We start from the raw sequence: 24,460 nt of genomic DNA, 5'->3' as shown, positions 1-24,460 counted from the left end.
TCTTAATTGTGCACCCCCCCTTTTCAAAAAAGCTGTATCCGCCCATGATGTGTTCTGCCACTAACAACACGACAGCTCGTCATATCTTTGCTTTACCAGTGTATTATATACTACTCAAAAGAAGTTAAAGAACCCCTGATACTTTCTTATTACCGTGGTAATTTCAATACAATGACTGATCAACTATAGTAATATGAAAGAATAGGGTGTTCTTTAACTTCTTTCGAGTAGTATATCTCCATTCTATTATGTAAGGAATTTCCAATATAATGCCTGATAGCACAAGGACTTCTCTCCCCTATCTTAATACTCAGGGGGCCATCGGGTAGCCTAGTGGTTACATCGTTCGTTTGCCACGCTGAAGACCCGGGTTCGATTCCCGACATGGGTACAATGTGTGAAGCCCATTTCTGGTGTCCCCCGCCGTGATATTGCTGGAATATTGCTAAAAGCAGCGTAAAACCATACTAACTCATTCACTTAATAATCAGGAAAACCATTCTCTTGCTAAAAGATCATATATAACATTTATCTGATTTAGTTAAACGTATTGAGCGTCCACTCATACGAGCCCGCAATTTCTAAATTGAGAAGTGAGAAGGTCTTTTCAGACGAGTAAAAGATTACTGTATTCATAGTTATAAATAATAATACTAGGACACCCCACCCTCTAAACTATCAAACTGAAAATATTGTTTACGCTTGATCACAAGCCCCTACAGTTTCTCTATAAGTTTCCTCATGGTACCGGTAATTCTCGTGGCTAAACATGCTAAATGAATGGACGGAATGATGTGGTGAAAAAGTGAAAAATATATACATTGTACAACTTTTCTATATAAAAACAAGCATACATCCATATGTTACATCATAAAATACATATATACACAACCAAAAATATATATAACAGCTGGAATGGAAGGATTTCTGATATCTATGAGTGAGTGAGTTAAAATTTAACGTCCCATCTGATCTCTATGATTATAGGTGTAAGTGATGATGCACAAATGTAACCAAGTTTATTACATAGGCAGTTATCTCATCACAGTTTCTTACATACCATATTCGACGTAATAAGTGCCCTGCTCTAATAAGCGCCCACAGCGACAATTGCTGATATATGGGCTAGTGAATAAGCCCAATTAGCATCCCATCCGATTGATCAATGTACACAAGACTTATTTATTCGGTATAATACGCACATGTGTTTAATATGTACCCTTATTTATGGGCAATTAAATTCTGGAAAAATATATCTGTTGTACATAAACATTTCAGGCTGTTACAACGAACCACAAAATTTATCTTTCAACTATGTGTTTTTTCCCACCAAAATAATATTCTAATAAGAGCCCCCTATGTCTAATTTTGAGAGCACCCTGGGCGCTTATTACGTCAAATACGGTAATTCAAAATAATCTAAATAGCATAGCGATTCTGTTCTACAATCATAATATACAACTCAACTCCGGATAAGGATAATGTGCTAGCTCACACGGTATGACATTCGGGAGACAACGTTTCCAAATGTTTACTTGCTTGCTATTAATGTCAGCTTCATGCCCAAATTGTATCCTATTCCCATGGCAACATCTCCAATAAGTCTGATTTATCTCAGTTTGTATCATTGTTACCTAAACAATAATTTTAATCTGAAAAATGTAGCTTTCTGCCATAAAATACACCTATGAATATATAAATACATACAGAGAGGCGAATTTGACATAGATTTTCATTACTTTACACTGAATATCAGATTCTGGTGCCCATGTCAACATTTAAAATTATTTTGTTTTTTGAAACATTGCCTGTGAAATATGAAAGCAAATCAAAAGAGCATCAAACGATCTTACCAGCTTTCAATTTTATACATCCTTAAGATTCATAAATGTTACAATTTGATATATAACCTACCTACTAAGACACTAACAAAACAGTACACTAACAATGTGACGTCCCCCTGGTGTCTCCCAGATGCACTGTCCAGGAACGGGTAGAAGAAGTCGTACGGCACTTTGGCCAGGAAGACAGGTCTCTCTGCTTCGTAGGGGATGGCAGGCTGGGAGACGTCAATGAAGGAGACGGAGCTGGAGATCTCGATCCTCTGGGTGAGAGTGGATCCAGGCTGACAGTAGGGTCCCTCACACTACAGGGCAAATACAGATCCGAGATTACAGGGACAGTGTCAGTGTTTGTTTGTTTGCTGTTTACTGCCACATTCAGCAATATTCCAGCTATGTGACAGCTGTCGGTAAATATTCGAGTCTGAATCACAAAATCCAGTGATTGACATCATCACCTCGTTCCACACAATTTGGGATACAATGACAACCAAGTCTGTGAGCGTGACCATCCATCCCGTTAGTCACCTCCTACGCCAAGGGTAGTCACCTTTTACAGCAAGAATGGGTTGCTGAAGACCTATTCTACCCTGGATCTTCACAGGCGACAGTGAGAGTGAGTGAGTTGGGTTTCTCAGGTTCTGGCATACCCTAGGCACATAACTATGCATAGTGAATTACAGCACCTTAGATGACTTGTATTGTCTTAGTGCCAGAGGTAACACATTATGACGACCTTTGGAGTGAGTGAGTGAGTTGTGTTTAACGCCGCTTTTAACAGTATTCCAGTTATATCACGGCGTATAAAAATTTAAAGTAATATCAGCAATATTTCTATACCAGTCACATGTGACTTGAACAACTTTATATTGGTATTATTTAAAAAATATGCCATCAAAAGAAAGAACAATCACACTACATTATCACAGATTTACTTAAACCTAGTTGGAGAAAAATTGAAACAGAAAATTTGAGGATACAAAAAATGGGGAGGCAGGATTTATGCCATCCCTCTAGGCTCTAGCTGATGGCAATTGTCAGCAATTTTAGCCGAAAAATAAAACAAACAATTATTCTACAATTAAAAGAGTAGTATTAAAAATAATTTTGAACCTACAATTAAGTCAAAAGAAATTTAAAAGATTTTCATCCAAGTCAGCTTCACTAGAAACACTCACCCCTCTCATTATTTTATTTTCCCCAAGTACTGACAGACAACAGCTGAAGAAAGTCTGGACTCACCCTAAAGAACACACTCTGTGGGGCGTCGTACAGGAAGGAGATGCCGATGATCTTTGGCTGTGGATTGACGAGGGAGCCGACGTAGGCGTACAGCACCTGGATGTGCATCCCCAGTGACAGGAAGCAGTTGGAACCGAGAGCCTGTGGAAGGATGAGTCAAGCACAAGCTTAAAACATAATTGTATTTACTGGAGCAAATACGTAGATTACATCAGAAACATAGAGACCCATGAAGATCCAGGTAGAGAATAGGTCTTCACCAACCCATGCTTGCCATAAACGGCGACTATATTTGTCGTAAGAAGCGAGTAATGGGATTGGGTGGTCAGACTCGCTGACTTGGTTGATGCATGTCATCGTATCCCAACTGCTAAGATCGATGCTCATGATGTAAATCACTGGATTGTCTGATCCAGACTTGATTATTTACAGACCGGCATTAAACATCAAACAAACAAACAAACAAACAAACACACAAACAAACAAACAAACAAACAAAAGAAATAGAGAAGTCCCTGAGGAGACACCAACTTACAGCACTGAGAGGAGGTCGGTTCTGTACCAACACGGGAGTCCAGTCACCCACTTTCTTCACGTCGGAGTTGCCGAAGATGGCCACGTAGCGGTTTGTGGCGGGGTAGCCGCCTGTAGCGGGGTCATACACCGGGGCTGTGCTGCCCTCCAGGGCATTGATGATGGCTTGTTGTATCATCTCACAGTTCGCCGACACGTTCACCATGGAAATCCTGGAACGAAGAATAGATCACAGTCACAAAAAGAACACACGAGGAATTAAATGCATATTCTTCTGCTTATATGGTTAACAAGTCCCTCTAATAAAGGGAACAATCAGTCCCAGAAGGATTCAGACGATGAGACATTTCCTCTCGTACACAAACAAACAATTGCCTTGCTGTTCATTTAGCACCAAATGTTGACAGATTTCACTGAAATTCACAGGGAGAATCGAAACCTTACAAGGCAATATTATCTGGCAACAAAACAACAATAACAATAATTACAAAATTACACAATAATAATTCTGATTCTCATTTTCAACATGTTCAGTAACATTCAAAATGATCTCAAATAGTGAGAAGGTTAATAGTTCATCGAAACAAAACTAACAGACATGATTTATTCACATTTCTGAATATGTGCCTTGTTTTAGAAAGAGATGTTCTTTGCAAGAAAGCATCCTTGCTTTGAGCAAAGAAAGACACATTGTTTCTTATAATAAAAAGAAATTGCTTGCAAAGGGTTGCTGAGGTTTTGTAAAGCACACAGAACACAAATCAGGTGAAATGAAGCAATGTTGGTGGCAGAGAGTAGGTGGATGGGTGACTGTTCAGCATCTTGACTCCGGACAGTTTCTGGGCTTCAGTCCTCCCTCACATTGAAACATGTTACATGTGGAGTCTGCTTAAGTAGTGAGTGAGTTGGGTTTAACGCCACTTTTAACAATATTCCAGTTATATCGTGGCGTGTCAGCTTAATGTGGGAGGAAAGCCCCAAGTGATGCAGGTCTCGGACGTTTATCATTTTGGTGAAACCCATGAGCACGGGTATGGTGCTGACAAACCTAGAAACATAATCGGGGCGAACCGGGATTTGAACCCACAATCAAAGGTTTCTGGCATGCCCAAGGGATGCAAATCTGCACACCGAATCATGGCGCCTTAGAGTCTAAGGACGACTGGGCCACCCATGCCACCCATGCCCCCCCTACCTAAGCAAGAAACTTAGCTTGAAATAAGCATCTGTTCACCCAGCTCAATATACCAATTCTAAATAAATATGGTACATTGTTACAGCCCTAGAAACTTAAGGCTAAAAGAGCAAAATCCAGCTACTAGTATTCAATTTGTTTAACTAAGAACCAGGTGAGCTATAGAAAACACATTTATATAACTCTATACAATTAACCCCCATCACCTGATGTCATCAATAATAACTGCTTGAAGCTCTCACAGTAATTGGTATATACTGAGTACCTATAACAGCGAAACTAACAGGTTTAGCCCACTATAATGATAACATATAGCAAAACCCTTAAAAAGGACAAATTTGTACTAGTCGTTATAATACCTTAACTATTGGGCATTTTGGCAAGGACGACAGGACTAGTGCCAATTTCTAACGCTGTATAACATTACATTGTGGATACTTCACGGCCTGGACCCACCGAGACGGAAACCAGTGTGGGTTCTGACCAGATTACATCAGCAACATTTCATGTACACATGTACTACAAGCTTGCTGAGAATTTGGGCAATGGTGTTTTGATGAAGGTTCTAAATATTCAATATTTAACAAAAGCAACATGACAAGGACACGTTCATCACTAGTTCCGAATGAATCAATGATGCTTATTGCCGTAGATGAAGAACATGACTGACTGTATGAAGCATCCCGAGCGTACATCATCCTTGAACTGGACGGAGACCCTGCCCTGGCTGGAGTCGGTGATGCAGTTGCCGTTTGCTGATCCTCGCACCATGGTCAGCCACTCGTCACGATTGGAGTTCAGAAGAATCTCCTGTCTGTGTCAGTCAAGGCAGGTAACTGGGATGTGACGGACTCAGGAGTGTATCCATCTCAGTGAGATCAGGTCTTTTACTCAGATACCATACCTCTCTGAGTGAAGACCTCCATAGGAGGACGCATCAGGTGAACTTTCCAATCAGCCAATTAATGTCTCAGTATGAGTGAGCAGAGCATTTAGACAAACATATCTGATTTCTTTATCTCGAAAGGGAGAATAAATGTGGTTCTAATTGCAAAAATGCTTGAGATATCATATTGTCCTGGATATTTTATACATCCTGTTATTTGGGATTGAGTGAGTGAGTGAGTTCGGGCTAACATCGCTTTTAACAGTATTCCAGTTTTATCACGGCAGGTCAGCTTAATGTGGGAGGAAAGCCCGAAGTGATGCAGGTGTTAGACGTTTACCACTTCGGTGAAACCCACGAGCATGGTGCTGACAAACTTAGAAACATAATGGGGTCGAACCGGGATTCGAACCCACAATCATAGGTTTCTGGCGTGCCCAAGGGACGAAACTCTGCACAGCGAATTGCGGTGCCTTAGACGACTGGGCCACCCGTGCCCCTGTTTGTGATTGAAATTTCTGAATGAACGTGGTAAAGAAATGAAGCCAAATTGTTTTAGATAGATGATATCTGACTGACCCAAGAACTAGACCAAGACCCTTCATTTTGATTGGGTGGTCACAGTTTGCTCGGGGTTCATCTGACGTGGTCTTCCATTGAGGTGTCCTAGGATCTTCATGCAGAGAGTGAGTGAGTGAGTATGGTTTTATGCTGCTTTTAGCAATATTCCAGCAATATCACGGCAGGGGACACCAGAAATGAGCTTCACACATTGTACCCATGTCAGGAATCGAACCCTGGTCTTTGGCGTGATGAGCAAACGCTTTACCCACTAAGTTACCTGGTTGCCCCTCATGCAGAGAGGTATTGCATCGTAGATTAGTCAGCAATATGCCAGTTACGTGATCGCAGTTTGTAAATAATCAATTCTGGACCAGACAATCCAGTGATTGATATTACGCCCAACGATCAACATCATTGGGATATGATGACACGCAATCAATCAAGTCACCGAGTCTAACAACTGTATACATGAAGTTGCCTATTATGACCAGCATAGGTGACAGGGGACCAATTCTAACCCAAAATCCCCACAGGGACAAGAATCTACCTGTAACTCCCATTCATTGGACCAGCCAAAAAACACAGGAACAGACAATTAATTCAAAGGTTTATAACACATTGTCTTTAATGATTGTTGTTTAATGTGCATTCAGCAATATTCCAGCTATATGACGGCAACCTGTAAATAATTTAATCTGGACAAGACAATCCAGTTAAATACAACAATCCACGTGTTCGGGGTACAATGACACACAATCAGACAAGACACTAAGCCCGACCACCCGATCCATTTGGTAGCTCTAACACTTTGTTCTTTAGTAATGAGCTATTGTTTAAAAGAGTTACTCCTGTGTTTAAGGCTCCAGGGACTTATTCTTACTGTGCCATTATGATTTCAATGATATACAATGAATTTCACACCAAGGAAAGGATACACTACATTTCCCTCTGCGTCAGTCTCGTTCAGCACTCCAGCCATGAGTGGCGCCCCCTGGATGTAGCCTGGATTGCCGCTCCGAACAAAGGGGGGACTGGCTTCGCTCATCTGACAAGAAAAGGAAGAGATAGATCAGGAATCCCTGCTGGAGGTCTCAAGTTGAAGAATCTTGGTATCATTCAGCTCTTTGCTGTTGATAAATGTTCTGTAAAATATTAACATGATTGGAGCCACTTGAAAAAAAGAAGACTTTTTCTGTTATTTTAGTTCTTGTGAAGGGATTTTTTTGGCATTTAGCTTTAAACATGCCTTTAAGATTTAGAACTTATACTAGTAGATGAAGTTTCATACAATATAAAAAAATCATCATCATCATCATCATCAAGGGAGAAATTCGAATCCAGAGTCCCCACCTGAATTTTGATGGAGAAAGGAGTGAGTGAATTGTGTTTAACACCACGTTTAACAATATTCCAGTTATATCATGGCTGTCAGCTTAATGTGGGAGGAAAGCCCGAAGTGATGCAGGTCTCGGACGTTCACCACTTCAGTGAAACCTCAAGCATGGTTATGGTGCTGACAAACTTAGAAACATAATCGGGGTGAACCGGGATTCGAACCCACAATCATAGGTTTCTGGCTTGCCCAAGGGACGCAACTCTGCACAGTGAATTGCGGTGCCTTAGACGTGCCCCCGATGGAATAAGAAAGCATTGTTGAGAACACTGTTGGTACAACTTCTGCTGTGCATCATGTTATAGATAGTGGCATAGTTTACCTACCCCTCTGAAGGAGGTTGAGAAGCTCTGAACGAAGTGCTGGTTTGCAGCAGGAATACTGGCCAATGTCAGCTGTGCGAAGACTGACACGATGCCCGATGTTCCATTGTGGATGACACGATAACTGACCTAGAGAAGACAAATTATATAGTTAGTCGAAAACTGCTGGGATGTATCTACAGTCTTAAGTGTCATGTGTTATCGGGGACAGTGTTTAATAAGAGAGCGGATGACATGATATCTACAGTCTTAAGTGTCATGTGTTATCGGGGACAGTGTTTAATAAGAGAGCGGATGACATGATATCTACAGTCTTAAGTGTCCTGTGTTATCGGGGACAGTGTTTAATAAGAGAGCGGATGACATGATATCTACTTAAGTGTCCTGTGTTATCGGGGACAGTGTTTAATAAGGAAGCGGATGACATGATATCTACAGTCTTAAGTGTCCTGTGTTATCGGGGACAGTGTTGAATAAGGAAGCGGATGACATGATATCTACAGTCTTAAGTGTCCTGTGTTATCGGGGACAGTGTTGAATAAGGAAGCGGATGACATGATATCTACAGTCTTAAGTGTCCTGTGTTATGGTGGACCGTGTTGAATAAGGCAGCGGATGACATGATAGGTGACCAACATATACTTGACAATGTCAGTTACAAAAGAATGTAGGTCATGAAAGCCTTTTCAGTCAGTCTCAGCGATCTCATCCTCAACACTCCTATGCATTATATCTCCATTCAGCCATGGACCATTCACTCCCATACGTTTGTGTTGAGTCTTGTTGGAATGACATGGCACTAAAGATAAACGTCCAATCAAACACACTGTTACTTGATGATCGAAGTAAGTGCCATGTTGTGTGCCGTTTCAAATACAGTTGGAAATGTCTCATAGAACACCGACAGCCCGGTTCATATTCAAAGATACATTTTTATCAGCTAAAACTGTTTTGATTTAATTAAATAAATATAATTCTCAACATATTTGCTTCCATGCCTTTGTTTTCTGTCATGTTCAAATGATACATCACTAAAAATATCTCTTTTATTTCATCATTGAAGCAAGTATTTTATTATCAGTACTAGACTCATCTTGTTTTCTGCCAATTTATATATGACTTGGAACGTTTGACAGGATAAAGATATCCCTACCCCTTCAGGAAAACAATTTTTCCATCTAAAAGATCATTTATAAAAGTCGTTTAATTTGACAAAATGTAATCGAGGGCTGGAAGTAGTATTAAACCGAAAATAACTTTTTAGCATAAAACATGTGTATGAATGAACAAACCCTCGCAACAGCGTTGTTACACTGCAGTGAGACAGCATCCCATGCAGGCACCGGGGGAGTGACGACACCACAAGGGGAGACAACTCCATTGGGATCCTCACACAGGATGGGGTCCAGCTCGACTGGCACAGTGAAGGAGTTGTTGTACAAATCAGTCACTCCAGACAGGTCCACGGCAGCTGGAAGAACATGAAATGCCAATAATCTATGATTGGTTGGTTGCTTGGTTTGTTGTTTAACGCCGCACTCAGCAATAGTTCAGCTATATGACGGCGGTCTGTAAATAATTGAGTCTGAACCAGACAATCCAGTGATTAATATCATCAGCATAGATCCACGCAATTGGGATCGATGACCTGCATCAACCAAATCGGCGAGCCTGACCACCCGATCCCGTTAGTCGCCTTTTACGACAAGCATAGTCATCTTTTAAGGCAAGCATGGGTTGCTGAAGATCTATTCTACCCCGGATCTTCACGGGTCCAATAATCTGTGAGGTGAGGTGAGGTGAGGTGAAATGGGAAGTCCTTGTTTTATCCCCTTAATGTCAAGTGCCAGGCAGGGTAACAACAAGTAACATCTTTTAGTATGACTCGGCCCAGAAATCAAACCATCGAACTTGTTTTTTAGAGTGAATGTTAACAACATCATTTAAGGAATAAACAACTTGTGGTTGACGTTTATCGTAAAACAAACACAGGTTTATTCTCCCTGTAGTGTTTTATTTTACGATAAACAACGACCACGAGTTGTTATTTCCTATCAGAGACATCACCATTATTTACAGCCTCTTTAAGGATGACGATAAAATATACAAGTCGTAAAAATATATTCCCATATATTAATAATGATGACTTCCTTGGCAATGTCGAACAAGTCCATTTTATACCCAGGTGGATATTTCCTGCATATTCTCACAATCTTCCCTTCTATTACCTGTACCTTTTCTACCAATACTTATTGTCATTTATCATTATTTCTTCATGTGATCATTTCGGTCATCGTGTTTATCTGTGTTGCCAAGCTACATCTATGGGGAACAACTCACTAGACTACCCACTCTCAAAAATAACGTTGTCCAATATGTGACGTCCTCAAGTTGCGAGCGTATGTTTAATTCTCCAGAAATGACGTCATTTTAGAACAATGTTTTATCATGAAATAAACCACGCTTTATTCTTCATTATTCTTTGTGATTTATCACGTAGCTATCTTATATATGTGCATAAGTGTAGACACATTGAAAGATTAGTCTGCAGCAAACAATGGTTGACAATCAAAGCAGACAAAATATGACCATACAGAAAACAAAGCAGATATGGCATTGTTTGTTGTTTTATACCACACTCTGAAATACTCCAGCTATAGGACAACAGCCTGGAAACAACAATCCATGAATTGATATGATGAGCAATGACCCACGCCATCGACAACAGGGTACAACGACAACCAATCAACCAACCACGTGTTGACCACAGCATTAAGTCGGGAGAATCATAGAAAAAACTCATCTTGAAACAAGTCAAGACTTACAAGGTTAATAGACTTACACAATTGCCAAACAACACACATCTTGTATCTTGTATCATCTTGTACAGATACAGACAAACAAATGTATCATGTATCGCATCGGAGCATGAAAAGTCCCGATGCACGGATGTATTGTTTCACCTGTAACACACACATACCTGTGTTAAGTGACTGCAGGTATATTGTGTCGTTCCGAAGGGAATCATTCACTGGGGTGTACCTCTGGAACAATGCTGGCGTCTGAAATGTAGGACATAAGTTAGTGGTTGGACGATACACCGATGAATTAGTGGATCGTGATATTTTACTTCTCGATACAAGTATTGATCACAGTCATACACTAATTAAAAGGAATCGATTCTTACCTTAAATGTTTTCTTGAATATATTACACCAAACACTAATTACAAGTGAAAATGAGTAGTACTAGTGAAAATGAGTAGTGAAAACGTAAATATGTTCATCCATTGTGCCATACCTGACACTGCCAACTATTAATTATTAGTGTGCCAGGTATTTGGCAATCCTGTCCGTAAAAAAGATTTGACAACCTTTGGAATATTTAAGGATTTTGGTGGGTTTTTAAAAAAATGGAAATAAAAGCGAAATGTGTGGCGAACTTTATGATGATGCGGGCAATGCCTGAGACTATTATTTTTTGTAGCCTAATCTGTACTACACGATTGCTATCCGTGGGTTCTTTTACAAAGACCGGTAAATTAAACACAATAACATTGATTACATCATATAAACTATGCCAAGTGTATGGGAAATAAAATTTAAATTGTAAAGATTTTAGATTTCCATTGAATTTTGACCAGGTTTGTTGCCTACTCCATCTAAGACTTCTCCAAAACAAATCCTACTCTCACTTGAAACTTGTTGCCATGGAAACACAAAACATTTTTTTTAAACGTTCCTGAATACCAAAAGGCACCATTTCGGTACAAGCCTGATGTGTATTATACGTTTCACTAAACACAACATGAATACCAAATGGTTTACCAGTTATGCTCTGGAAACAAAGGGAGACGAACACAGCCCATTTCTGTATGTCCGACCAAACTTTGGGTATACACAGTATATACAAAACCTGGGCAGTATTGATGATGTATTCATGGGTGATGGAGGAACATAGTATATACAAAACCTGGGCAGTATTGATGATGTATTCATGGGTGATGGAGGAAGACAGTATATACAAAACCTGGACAGTATTGATGATGTATTCATGGGTGATGGAGGAACACATATATACAAAACCTGGGCAGTATTGATGATGTATCCATGGGTGATGGAGAAACACAGTATACACAAAACCTGGGCAGTATTGATGATGTATTCATGGGTGATGGAGGGACACGGTATACACAAAACCTGGGCAGTATTGATGATGTATTTATGGATGATGGAGGAACACAATATATACAAAACCTGGGCAGTATTGATGATGTATTTATGGATGATGGAGGGACACAGCATATACAAAACCTGGGCAGTATTGATGATGTATTCATGGGTGATGGAGGAACACAGTATATACAAAACCTGGGCAGTATTGATGATGTATTCATGGGTGATGGAGAAACACAGTATATACAAAACCTGGGCAGTATTGATGATGTATTCATGGGTGATGGAGGGACACGGTATATACAAAACCTGGGCAGTATTGATAATGTATTCCTGGGTGATGGAGAAACACAGTATATACAAAACCTGGGCAGTATTGATGATGTATTCCTGGGTGATGGAGAAACACAGTATATACAAAACCTGGGCAGTATTGATGATGTATTCATGGGTGATGGAGAAACACAGTATACACAAAACCTGGGCAGTATTGATGATGTATTCATGGGTGATGGAGGAAGACAGTATATACAAAACCTGGGCAGTATTGATGATGTATTCATGGGTGATGGAGGAAGACAGTATATACAAAACCTGGGCAGTATTGATGATGTATTCATGGGTGATGGAGAAACGGAGTGTATATCAAACTTGTGCAGTCTTAATGATGCTACAGTTACCATGGTTACTGATCTGACAAATAAAGCTTACTGTGACAACCCTGAAGCCCTGGTAGAAGGTGTCAGCACTGAGTGCCATGACACTCGTACACTCCGTGGCCAGGGTAGAAAAAAGACGCACACAGTCATGAGACTCGTCTTGTAGATAGGCTGAAACACAGACACATGACATCACAGCAGTCCTTTGGTAATGAGAAGACAACATTTCACATAAATATCTCTACATATTAGTAAACACGACACTCAACTCAATCGTATCTTTCCCACTGACAGCATTAGTGAATCCAAAATAATGCCAATATATTGTACTTATAAACCACCTTCAACAGCAGAGGACGTAACGTGTACGCGAGACGGCTCTCCCGTCCACCTGAGAGGGGTCACTCGTATGCGTGACGGTCTGTCAGTGGACCATGGCTTTCTGCATGTTGCACAAAAATGTCACTACAAGTGTTGTTTGTGAAAATAATAAAACAAAATTACGTAGAGGTATTGATCATCATCCTAGTTATCGTATGACATGAAAAAAATGTCATAAGAAAAATAATAAACGGTCAAATTGGGAGAAAAATGTGCAAAAATTGAGCAAAATGTTTTTGACAGCGATTTTCTCCTATGTACATATTTTTCAGAAACTAACATGTAGTATTTTCTAAAAGCTTATTCATCGTAGAGTAACAAAATATATGAATTATTTCACGCACACCAACGCACACCCGTTTGCCCTCGAGTTGAAATATGTTTACTTTCTTTGAAACTGTGCAAACCGTCTCGCGTACAAGTGACTGGTCGACAAGCCGATAAAGGGAGGTAACCAATGCCTGACTAAAATGTTCAATCGGAACATCCGTCTTGTTACACTAAATGCGTCTGAATCAGAATGATGCGTATAATATCTACGATATTTATTTAGCGCGTAGTTTTGTGGTTAGAACAAGGAGGAATGTATTTTGATCCCGTATAAGGAAAACAATTTTGCAATGGGTAATATATTATTAGGTGGAAGTAAAATTGTTCAATACCTGCCCTAGTGATTAACAACAAGAGGTCTGACATTGACCTAATTTGTATCCTTTGTTACAAGAAGAGTTACTAAAATTATAGAGTGAGTTGAGTTAATTCCGGACATATCCTATGATATCCACGGGGTATTGTTTTCAGTCATCTCATTGAGCATTATAATTATTGCTTAATGCTGATTCACTTGTTCATACAAATTGTTCCACTGCTTTCGTTTACGAAGCAGCTCATAGCAATGTGATATCATGTGAACACATTGTCGCGAATAGTTCAAGATGACATCATCCTTTGTCCACAGCATGCAAAACAGTTTTAGGTGACGGTGTTCCAACAACAGGTCAACTGATCTGATGTCAATTGTTCCATTTTCTCATTTTCTACTTATGATGACGGTCTGTAAATAATCGAGTCTGGACCAGACAATCCAGTGATTCACATCATGAGCATCGATCCATGCAATTGGGATCGATGACATGCATCAACCAAGTCAGAGACCCTGACCATCCGATCCCGTTAGTCGCCTCTTACGACAAGCATAGTCCCCTTTTTAGGCAAGCATGGGTTGCTGAAGACCTATTCTACGCCGGATCTTCACGGGTCTACTTACATGAATTGGTCCCTCAACACATCAACAACCATGGTATTTGGTTTTATTCAGTAGGTAAGACGTTATAGAGAATAACCAACTAATAAATTACCAATTATCTGTCTCAAACGAACTAATGTTGAAAGTTCCTTGCCAAGCAGTGATCACTCACTCACTCATTGTCATGGCTTGGAACTTACAATATTAATACACTTGTATTCCTTGTAGTATTTTCGCTAAATAGTCTTCAATAATGACAGATACCATTCAGATGAATAGGCACTGATGCTTTAAGCACAGGCTGACATTAAAATTGAAATCAGATCTTAAACAAAGATCTGAGGATGTCCCATTACGGGTCACATCAGAACAACCTTCAAGAGACTTTTGACTGACCAATGAAAAGACTAACAAGAAGTTGACAGTGGCCAATCAGAAAGCAGCTTTCACAAGCTTTACTGCACTAGTTTCCAACTAGCGACTTCCATTCCAGACTACACTTGGAAGAACATTGACTCAAATTTTGTAAACTGAACAATGGAAAAGTCTAATAGACGACCCAGATTGTTTGGCTATGTAAAGTCTCATCAGTTGGAAATGTTTATCCCATCTGCTGTACAGCTCATATGTGGCATGGTTGGCCCAGTCGTCTAAGGCGCCGCGAGTCGCTGTGCAGAGTTGCATCCCTTGGGCACGCCAGAAACCTATGATTGTGGGTTTGAATCCCAGTTCGCCCCAATTATTTTATTTAGGTTTGCCAGCACCATTCCTGTGCTCGTGGGTTTCACTGACGTGGTAAACGTCTTAGACCTGCATCGACTTCGGGCTTTCCTCCCACATTAAGCTGACACGCCATGATATAACTGGAATACTGTTAAAAGCCGCTTTAAACCCAACTCACTCACTCACTGTACAGCTCATAACCCTCTGAATTCCCAGTGTTAACCATTTTGAGCTTGCATGATTAGAAAACACATCCCCACTGTCACTTTCCCGATCTGGTAAGCGGATGATTGGTCGGAAGAAAGTTTGTTCTGACGTGACATGTAAGGTATGACCTCAGATTTTTGCTTAGCTGTAGAGAGAAAAGATCTGATTTTTATGAGATTGGAGAAAGTTTCAAGTATTGTGACAATACCCAGAGTTATCTCCCTTGGGGAACTCACCGACTGGGTTGCCATCAGCACAGAATGTTGACGACAACGACTTCGGCAGTCCTAGTTTCCCCTGTGCCTGGGTTGGGAACACTGTGTAGATTGAATCCCCCGACTGGAACAAAACAATTTTATGTAAGTGAACACAATCTAATGCCAAAGAAATAATATTTGATTCTCCAACACAGCTTTTTGAAAGTTTGTGCTAATGACCCTAAGCTTCAAAATGTTAATTAATTTCTAAAAAGAGTCATTAAATGATTTAATTGTGGCGAGTGCACGCAATCATGATGACCCCAGGACCCCCTATTATTTCCTTACAGTTGTCACTTCATCCATTCGTTGCTGGATGAACAGAGGCACATTTCGAACAGAGTCACTTCCCCTAAGAGAAAGCTACATGTCGTACATGTGCTTCAGTGTGGGGCAGGATCGAAGGCCTAGGAACACCCAGGAGTCAAGCTGCCGAAACATGGTCCAACTATAGTCTGGAAGGTAATTTAAGGTACCGACGTTTACTACAATATCTGAAAAACTATTGGACCTACTCCAGTCAAAGTTGGTATGAGATTATTAAACAGTCATACATAACTGGATATTACATTTAAAGACAATCAGTGCATGAATAAAAAATCTGTCTATTTAGCTATCACTATATTTCATCAACAACCAGACCTGTTCGTCACGGGTGGAACGTGCATTCATTGAAACAGCCACCTTCATAATGCTACCCCTGCGTCAGGGCCATATGACACATTTGAACCAATCAACTCAACTCGAAAGGGTGCACGGGAATCATACACGCATGAATACGGTGTTAGCGTTGGGCGTCTCAACGTGTGTGATTCCCGTGATTGGTTCACCTGTGTCATATGGCCCTGACGCAGGGGTAGCATTATGCAGGTGGCTGTTTCAATGAATGCACATTCCACGGTCTGGTTGTTGATGAAATATAGTGATAGCTAAACAGACAGATTTTTCATTCATGCACCAATTGTCTTTAAATGTAATATCAAGTTATGTACGACTGTTTAATAATCTCACACCAACTTTGACTGGAGTGGGTCCAATAGTTTTTCAGATATTGTAGTGAACGTCGGTACCTTAAATTACATTCCAGACTATAATCTCCGAGATTGACGTTGCTTAACTTCACCTGATTTGTGACCTGTGCACTGGACCATTTTATATGAATCGTTATTCCCTTCACCCCCCATTATCCAGGGTGTTATACATGGTATATTTCCACTGTACTGCGATTAATAACCCTTGACCAATTCACCACAATAAATAGCTGTTGAGTATCAGTTGGAATGACATGATGCTAAAATTAAACCCCAAAATTTCTCTTAAAGCTAGTTCATTTAATTTCTTCTTTCACTGTATTCAACATTTGATTCAGCAAGTGCGTCTCCATAGTTACCTGGTAGTAGTCTGGGTAGGATGCTGGTACAGGGGAGGCCTCAGGCTGGAAGGAGAAACTTCCGTAGTCGGCCACGTACTTGTTGAATGTGGCGTCGGTACTGACCAGGTTTGGGTTGTTGTAGAAGTTGCGCTGCGCCCCTACAAACACCAACGACACAAGGATTGCCTCAGTCCAAAATGCTAGCTACAGTTGAAAGGTCAACATGAAACTGCAGACCTCCATGCAGCTCTGTTCGTTCGTTCGTTCGTTCGTTCGTTCGTTCCTTCGTTCGTTCGTTCGTTCGGTCATTCATTCATTCATTCATTCAAGTTCGTTCGTTCGTTCGTTCATTCATTCAAGTTGGTTTAATTAGTAGTGGGACAATACACTTATGCATCGGTGGATCGCGATATTTTACTTTTCGATACAAGTGTCGATGACTGTCTCAAAGATATTGATTCTGACCTCAAATGATACACTTATGCATCGGTGGATCACGATTTTTCACTTTTCGATATAAGTGTCGACGACTGTCTCAAAAATATTGATTCTTACCTCAAATGATACACTTATGCATCGGTGGATCGCGATTTTTTACTTTCCGATACAAGTATCGATCACAGTCTCAAAAATATTGAATCTTACCTCACATGATACACTTATACATCGGTGGATCGCGATTTTTTACTTTCCGATACAAGTATCGATCACAGTCTAAAAGATATTGATTCTTACATCTCATGATACAGTTATACATCGGTGGATCGCGATTTGTACTTTTCGATACAAGTGTCGATGACTGTCTCAAGAATATTGATTCTTACCCCAAATGATACACTTATGCATCGGTGGATCGCGATTTTTTACTTTCCGATACAAGTATCAATCACAGTCTCAAAAATATTGAATCTTACCTCACATGATACACTTATACATCGGTGGATCGCGATTTTTTACTTTTTGATACAAGTATCAATCACAGTCTAAAAAATATTGATTCTTACCTCAAATGATACACTTATACATCGGTGGATCACGATTTTTTACTTTTCAATACAAGTGTCAATGACAGTCTCAAAATTATTGATTCTTACCTCAAATGATACACTTATGCATCGGTGGATCGCGATTTTTTACTTTCCAATACAAGTATCAATCACAGTCTCAAAAATATTGAATCTTACCTCACATGATACACTTATACATCGGTGGATCGCGATTTTTTACTTTCCAATATAAGTATCGATTACAGTCTAAAAGATATTGATTCTTACATCTCATGATACAGTTATACATCGGTGGATCGCGATTTTTACTTTTCGAGACAAGTGTCGATGACTGTCTCAAGAATATTGATTCTTACCCCAAATGATACACTTATGCATCGGTGGATCGCGATTTTTTACTTTCCGATACAAGTATCAATCACAGTCTCAAAAATATTGAATCTTACCTCACATGATACACTTATACATCGGTGGATCGCGATTTTTTACTTTCCGATACAAGTATCGATCACAGTCTAAAAGATATTGATTCTTACATCTCATGATACAGTTATACATCGGTGGATCGCGATTTGTACTTTTCGATACAAGTGTCGATGACTGTCTCAAGAATATTGATTCTTACCCCAAATGATACACTTATGCATCGGTGGATCGCGATTTTTTACTTTCCGATACAAGTATCAATCACAGTCTCAAAAATATTGAATCTTACCTCACATGATACACTTATACATCGGTGGATCGCGATTTTTTACTTTTTGATACAAGTATCAATCACAGTCTCAAAAATATTGATTCTTACCTCAAATGATACACTTATACATCGGTGGATCACGATTTTTTACTTTTCAATACAAGTGTCAATGACAGTCTCAAAATTATTGATTCTTACCCCAAATGATACACTTATGCATCGGTGGATCGCGATTTTTTACTTTCCAATACAAGTATCAATGACAGTCTCAAAAATATTGAATCTTACCTCACATGATACACTTATACATCGGTGGATCGCGATTTTTTACTTTCCAATACAAGTATCGATTACAGTCTAAAAGATATTGATTCTTACATCTCATGATACAGTTATACATCGGTGGATCGCGATTTTTACTTTTCGAGACAAGTGTCGATGACTGTCTCAAGAATATTGATTCTTACCCCAAATGATACACTTATGCATCGGTGGATCGCGATTTTTTACTTTCCGATACAAGTATCAATCACAGTCTCAAAAATATTGAATCTTACCTCACATGATACACTTATACATCGGTGGATCGCGATTTTTTACTTTTTGATACAAGTATCAATCACAGTCTCAAAAATATTGATTCTTACCTCAAATGATACACTTATACATCGGTGGATCACGATTTTTTACTTTTCAATACAAGTGTCAATGACAGTCTCAAAATCATTGATTCTTACCTCTCATGGTACACTTATACATCGGTGGATCGCGATTTTTTACTTTCCGATACAAGTATCAATCACTGTCTCAAAAATATTGATTCTTACCTCAAATTTTGGCTTTAATAACTGTTACACCAATCATTAATTAGAAGTGAAAATAAGTAATGAAAAGGTAAATATTTTCATCAATTGCACCATACTTGTCACTGCCAACTGTAAAATCATCTGTGTGCAAGGTATTTGGCCATCCTGTCTATGAAAATGATGGCTTACATGCCACAGATAAGAGCACATGCAAGTATCGGGATACATAACAGATCGTGAGCGAAATATCGTGATACGTATCAGACAACGGTTGGTGTATCATCCCAGGCCTAAAGTACTCGCGGAAATGAAAAAAAACCCTGTTTTTTCGACCTCAGATCTTAAATAATGCAGTTAATATACAAAATATGTAAATATTCAAAGAACTAAATTAGTACTAACTGGGCCTTGGCACAAATACAGTGTATCAAATGTTTTTATGCCTTTTTACATGTAAAAGTGTGTAAAAATGTGAATAAAACAGACTATTGTGAAACAGGGCATAACCAGGTGTAAGTAGATCAAGGTGACCTTGACGACAGGTGAGAACAGGTGCATAATGCCTATAGTCTGTTTCTGCTATGTCAATTTGGACTTAGTTTTATTTTTAACTGTTGAAAGTGCCGACAAATTACCTTCTGTAAAGTACATTTTGTATTGTTCGCTGAGATCAAACTAGCAAATCCAGACTAGTACTTTTCGAGTTGTTTTGTTATTTCTTATTTACAGCTACGTAACACTATGTGTCGATTTTTAAATTGAGAAAAACATTTTTTTTTTATTTTCAAGAGTACTTTAGGCTTAATGCGCCACTGTACAGTATTTACGCTGGCATGTCAGCTTGATGAAATAGGGAAGCTCACAGTGATGACACACTTACAACTATACAGATGTTCACCACTTTGGTATGATCACAGTAATCTGAATCAACGATCACAGGTTTCTGGCGTGCCTAAGGGAAGCAACTCTGCAGAACAACTTTGCACCGCATTAGATGTCATGGCCACCTTTGCCACCTTTAGTTATTCATGAGTGACACAATAATGGTGTTTACATAGCAGTGTTCATTCTTGCTGGAGAAAATGGGGTTTCATGGGGAATTATTTTATATCAATACCAAATCTGAAAGTTATAATCAACCAGACATTTTGCATGACAATCAGTCACTGTTCTAGAACATGTACAACGGTAATGATACTTACGATTATCAAAATAGATGCAGAAGAGATTGTCCGAGGTGATGTTAGAGAAATATGGAGAATTTTCAAGGAGTATCACTTGTTCTTGAAGGCACAAGCGGTCGTCAACACTTGAAAAGAGAGTTGTTGATTTTCATATGCTACAAATATGCAATGCTCATCACAATAGAACAGACACACACATCAAACAAAATGCTTGTCTCAAAAAATGTTCAACATGTTCAATGGTTTACAAAATGGAAGGCTACATACTTAAAGGATAGACCCGTGAAGACTCCGGGGTAGAAAAGGTCTTCAGCAACCCATGCTTGCCGTAAAAGGTGACTAACGGGATCAGGTGGTCAGGCTCGCTGACTTGGTTGATGCATGTCATCGATCCCAATTGCATAGATCGATGCTCATGATATTAATCACAGGATTGTCTTGTCCAGACTCGATTATTTACAGACCGCCGTCATATAGCTGGAATATTGCTGAGTGCGGCGTAAAACAACAAACCAACCAACTTAAAGGATAATGAATAGTGAGTGAACAGTACTCCAGTCATATCACAGCGTGTCAGCTTCATGTGGGAGAAAAGCCTGAAGTGATGCAGGTCTCAGACGTTTACCACTTCGGTGAAACCGAAGAACACGGGTATGGTGCTGGCAAACCTAGAAACATAACCAGAGTGAACCAGGATTCAACCCCACAGTCATAAGTTTAAGGTGGGACCAATGGACGAAACTCTGCACAACAAATTGTGGAGCCTCTGATGATTGGGGCCCCATGCCTCCAAACAAAAAGTGAGTCCTTGGGTGGAGAAAAACTTGGTAACAGACAGGAGTACAAGACCCTGCCCCCTTCTTTGTTGTTTTCCCCTGCACTCAACATATTCCATCCCTCCAAGAGAAACCTGCATATAATCAAGTTCTGGGTCCGGTTCCAGATCGTAGCCGTAAGACGATCGTAACTCCCATACTTTAACATAGACTTACGACTGTCTTAGCGCTAAGATCGCATTGTGGAACAGGGCCCTGGCCAGAAAAGCCAGTGACTGATATTTTGAACAACTCCCCACACTGCTGGTGTACGCTGACATGTTACTAACTAAGTTACCAAGTCTGACCACCTGATCCATTAAGTCGGTTCTTATGACCAGTAGGGTTGTAACGATTCACCAATACCTACAATATCCTCGATACTAAGGTACAGACAATACTTCATCGTCAGCTTGTCAGATCATGATACCCAGTAAACAGAAACTGATAGAATTAACTCCCATAATGGAAGAAGTAGCAGAGCACAACTTGTAAGCATGGCGGAACATGAAGACTTGGTAATAGAGGACGTGCCTGCTTTTAAACTATTACATGTAATAACCATCCCTTCATTTAACATGTTTTAAACTGTTTTGTTCTTGTTGTTTTTCTTAACAAGGTTTCGTTTTTGAGATAATAATCCGTAAATGAATGAATCCAGAGCTTTTAGAGTTAAATTTCAGTGATTTCATCATTTCTTACAATTTGTTGGTGTATCGTGATACCAGTGGTATCGTCAGTCTGTATCGTGATACGTATTGTATCGCAAGGTACCTGGCGATACTCAGCTCTAATGAGGTGAGGTGAAATGGGGTTTAACGTCGCATCCAAGATTATTGCACTTATAAAGTGACGTGCATGCATGTGTATGTATGTGTGTGGCTGCTTGTACTAGTCCGGACTGATGCCGATTTATAGTGCTAGCTCACTGAGATACCATGCCGCAGTTTAACATGAATACCCCACTCAGGCACAGTATACTGACTCTGTCCGACCAGTCCTTGTTTTAGTCACTTAATGCCGAGCACCAGACAGGGTAACAACAAGTACCATCTTTTAACATCTTTTGGTATGATGCGGTCGGACCCTCTACCATTAGACCACAGAGGCGGTCCAGCTGTAATGACTAGCATAAGTTGCTAGGGACCAATTCTAACCCTGACTTTCAAAAAGGGTATTAATCATTATAGAATAGTGATGCAAGTATAATACACTGGATTATCGATGATGCATTAACCTGATAAATGGACCAGCAGATATAGAAACTGGCTAGTATTGATTACAGGCCTTCAAAGAATATAAAATCTTTATAAAACCTTTTCACTGACATCTTGCTAGCGCAAATTGTTAATATGGATGTTAACCAACACTATATCTGTATATAGTATATAGCAAAGGTGAGTGAAAGTGAACAGATTGGATGACTAACTGTAGCAACATCATCTCAACATACTCAGAAGTGCTTCATTTAGAATTGGCCCTCTTTTAATTGGGGGATAAAATTTATGATTAGGTGCCATTTGAGTTTAACAACCAAGTGTAAGTTATCATGGTGAATTCAACCCAATCCACAAAACAACCAGATCTCTGTCAATTGAATAACACATAAAGAATATTATATGGACAAATGTTATACTGATTTTATGAAACAAGTGTCAGAATTCTTGTATTTCCTTAACGAGAGCAAGGGTAATACAAGAATTCTTACAAAGAGTTTCATAAAAATCAGTATGACACACATGCAAGTGTAATAATTTCTTATCTATTATTCCTTAATCCTTGTGAGCTACCCTTTAGTAAAATGCACTGATCATGATTGCCTATAAAGAAAACCACAATTGCCAAATGACAAAAATCTTCAATTGTGATGTCTTTCCTTGTGTGACGTCATTCCGACCTTATGTCACAATAAGATTCAAATGATGTAAACAATGCAGTTTGGATGATGTAAACAATACACTGATGCATGTGAATTAATATTTGCACTGGTGCACAGATGATGCTTATGAACATGGTTATTTCTAACCCCATGGGCAATCATGGTAATAAATATTTTTCACCAGGTACCTGTTAATAAGTTTTCAAGCCACCTGTCTACATTCAAATTAAATCGCAATGTGATCATTAGGATCATCTATGATATTAACATTATAAACAGGCAATTATGATACTGATAATCATCTATCAATGTACAGTTTAAAATGCCAAAGCTAAAAGAATTCATTGTTTACCCTGGCACACTTTGAACTAACACAATGAATTAAGTGACTGAGATATGAAGTACCTGTATGAAAACGGTAGACACTCGCTAAAAGATAGCCTATCATCAGCCGAGCAGTCTGTGTCACAACAACAGTTCACATCACAGGCATTGCCGGTCAGGTCACAAGGACACGTTCCAATATCTGAATATCAAGAATGGAATACATGTGTATAAGATACAGCAGCTACTCGATAAATCGCAAAGGAAATTAAACAGTTAACGGACGCTATGGTAAAAACAAAATATATGATAGCTTAGCATCTACTAATACAATCAATACGTCAAAAAACAGGACACAGAGAGAGAATAAAAAGTAAGAATATCGTCAATGACCAGTGTTTGCGGGTATTTGCGACGGTGGTTGCGTCGGCGCGGGCGTTGTGGTCGTTGTCGTGACTTGCGTTGTTGCCGGCGGAGTGGTCGTCGGTGCATCTGTTGTGTTTGAATCGGTTGACCCCGTTGCATTGGGGGTGGTTGATTGCGATGAAGCAAAAGATACCAAATAAATGAACGAAATGATAACAACGGTTAAACAATTTCTCAGCAACGAGCACCTGCTCGCATTCGAGTGAGCCGCCATGATGTAAACAACAACGGGGAGAATCATGGGAAATACCTGCACAAACACTTTTTTTTATTAAATTATTTATTTTCGATCAACAATTAGAGGATACCCTAATTTAGGAACATT

The 24,460-nt window shown here is 39.6% G+C and overlaps 1 protein-coding gene across 1 annotated transcript; it reads right to left on the bottom strand.

Moving 5' to 3' along the window:
- Positions 1–1,331: 1,331 nt before the first annotated feature.
- Positions 1,332–24,349, bottom strand: LOC139461773 (tectonic-3-like). The gene is made up of 14 exons (XM_071243232.1): positions 24,103–24,349; positions 23,791–23,911; positions 20,710–20,816; positions 17,016–17,155; positions 15,605–15,707; positions 12,864–12,982; positions 10,959–11,040; positions 9,271–9,449; positions 7,982–8,107; positions 7,198–7,307; positions 5,483–5,626; positions 3,619–3,829; positions 3,084–3,224; positions 1,332–2,146 (listed from the first exon to the last, which is right to left on the bottom strand). The coding sequence occupies exons 1-14, from the start codon at positions 24,347–24,349 to the stop codon at positions 1,892–1,894; spliced, it is 2,085 nt and encodes a 694-aa protein (XP_071099333.1). The 3' UTR covers positions 1,332–1,891.
- Between the last annotated feature and the right edge of the window lie 111 nt (positions 24,350–24,460).

The sequence above is a fragment of the Haliotis cracherodii genome, unplaced genomic scaffold (assembly GCF_022045235.1).
Source record: "Haliotis cracherodii isolate W230 unplaced genomic scaffold, xgHalCrac1.p SCAF_15, whole genome shotgun sequence".
NCBI classification, from domain to species: domain Eukaryota; kingdom Metazoa; phylum Mollusca; class Gastropoda; order Lepetellida; family Haliotidae; genus Haliotis; species Haliotis cracherodii.
Note: the sequence above shows the minus strand (reverse complement) of the source record. Positions and strands in the feature narration are given on the sequence as shown.

Bases quoted from the DNA above. Each gene is read 5' to 3' on its own strand.
- LOC139461773 (XM_071243232.1), bottom strand. From the start codon at position 24,349: ATGGCGGCTCACTCGAATGCGAGCAGGTGCTCGTTGCTGAGAAATTGT. The intron at 17,156-20,709 runs GTAAGTATCATT...TGGTGTTTGTAG, and splicing joins CTGCATCTATTTTGATAATC to GGGCGCAGCGCAACTTCTAC. The intron at 11,041-12,863 runs GTAAGCTTTATT...CCTACATTTCAG, and splicing joins AGGGCTTCAGGGTTGTCACA to ACGCCAGCATTGTTCCAGAG.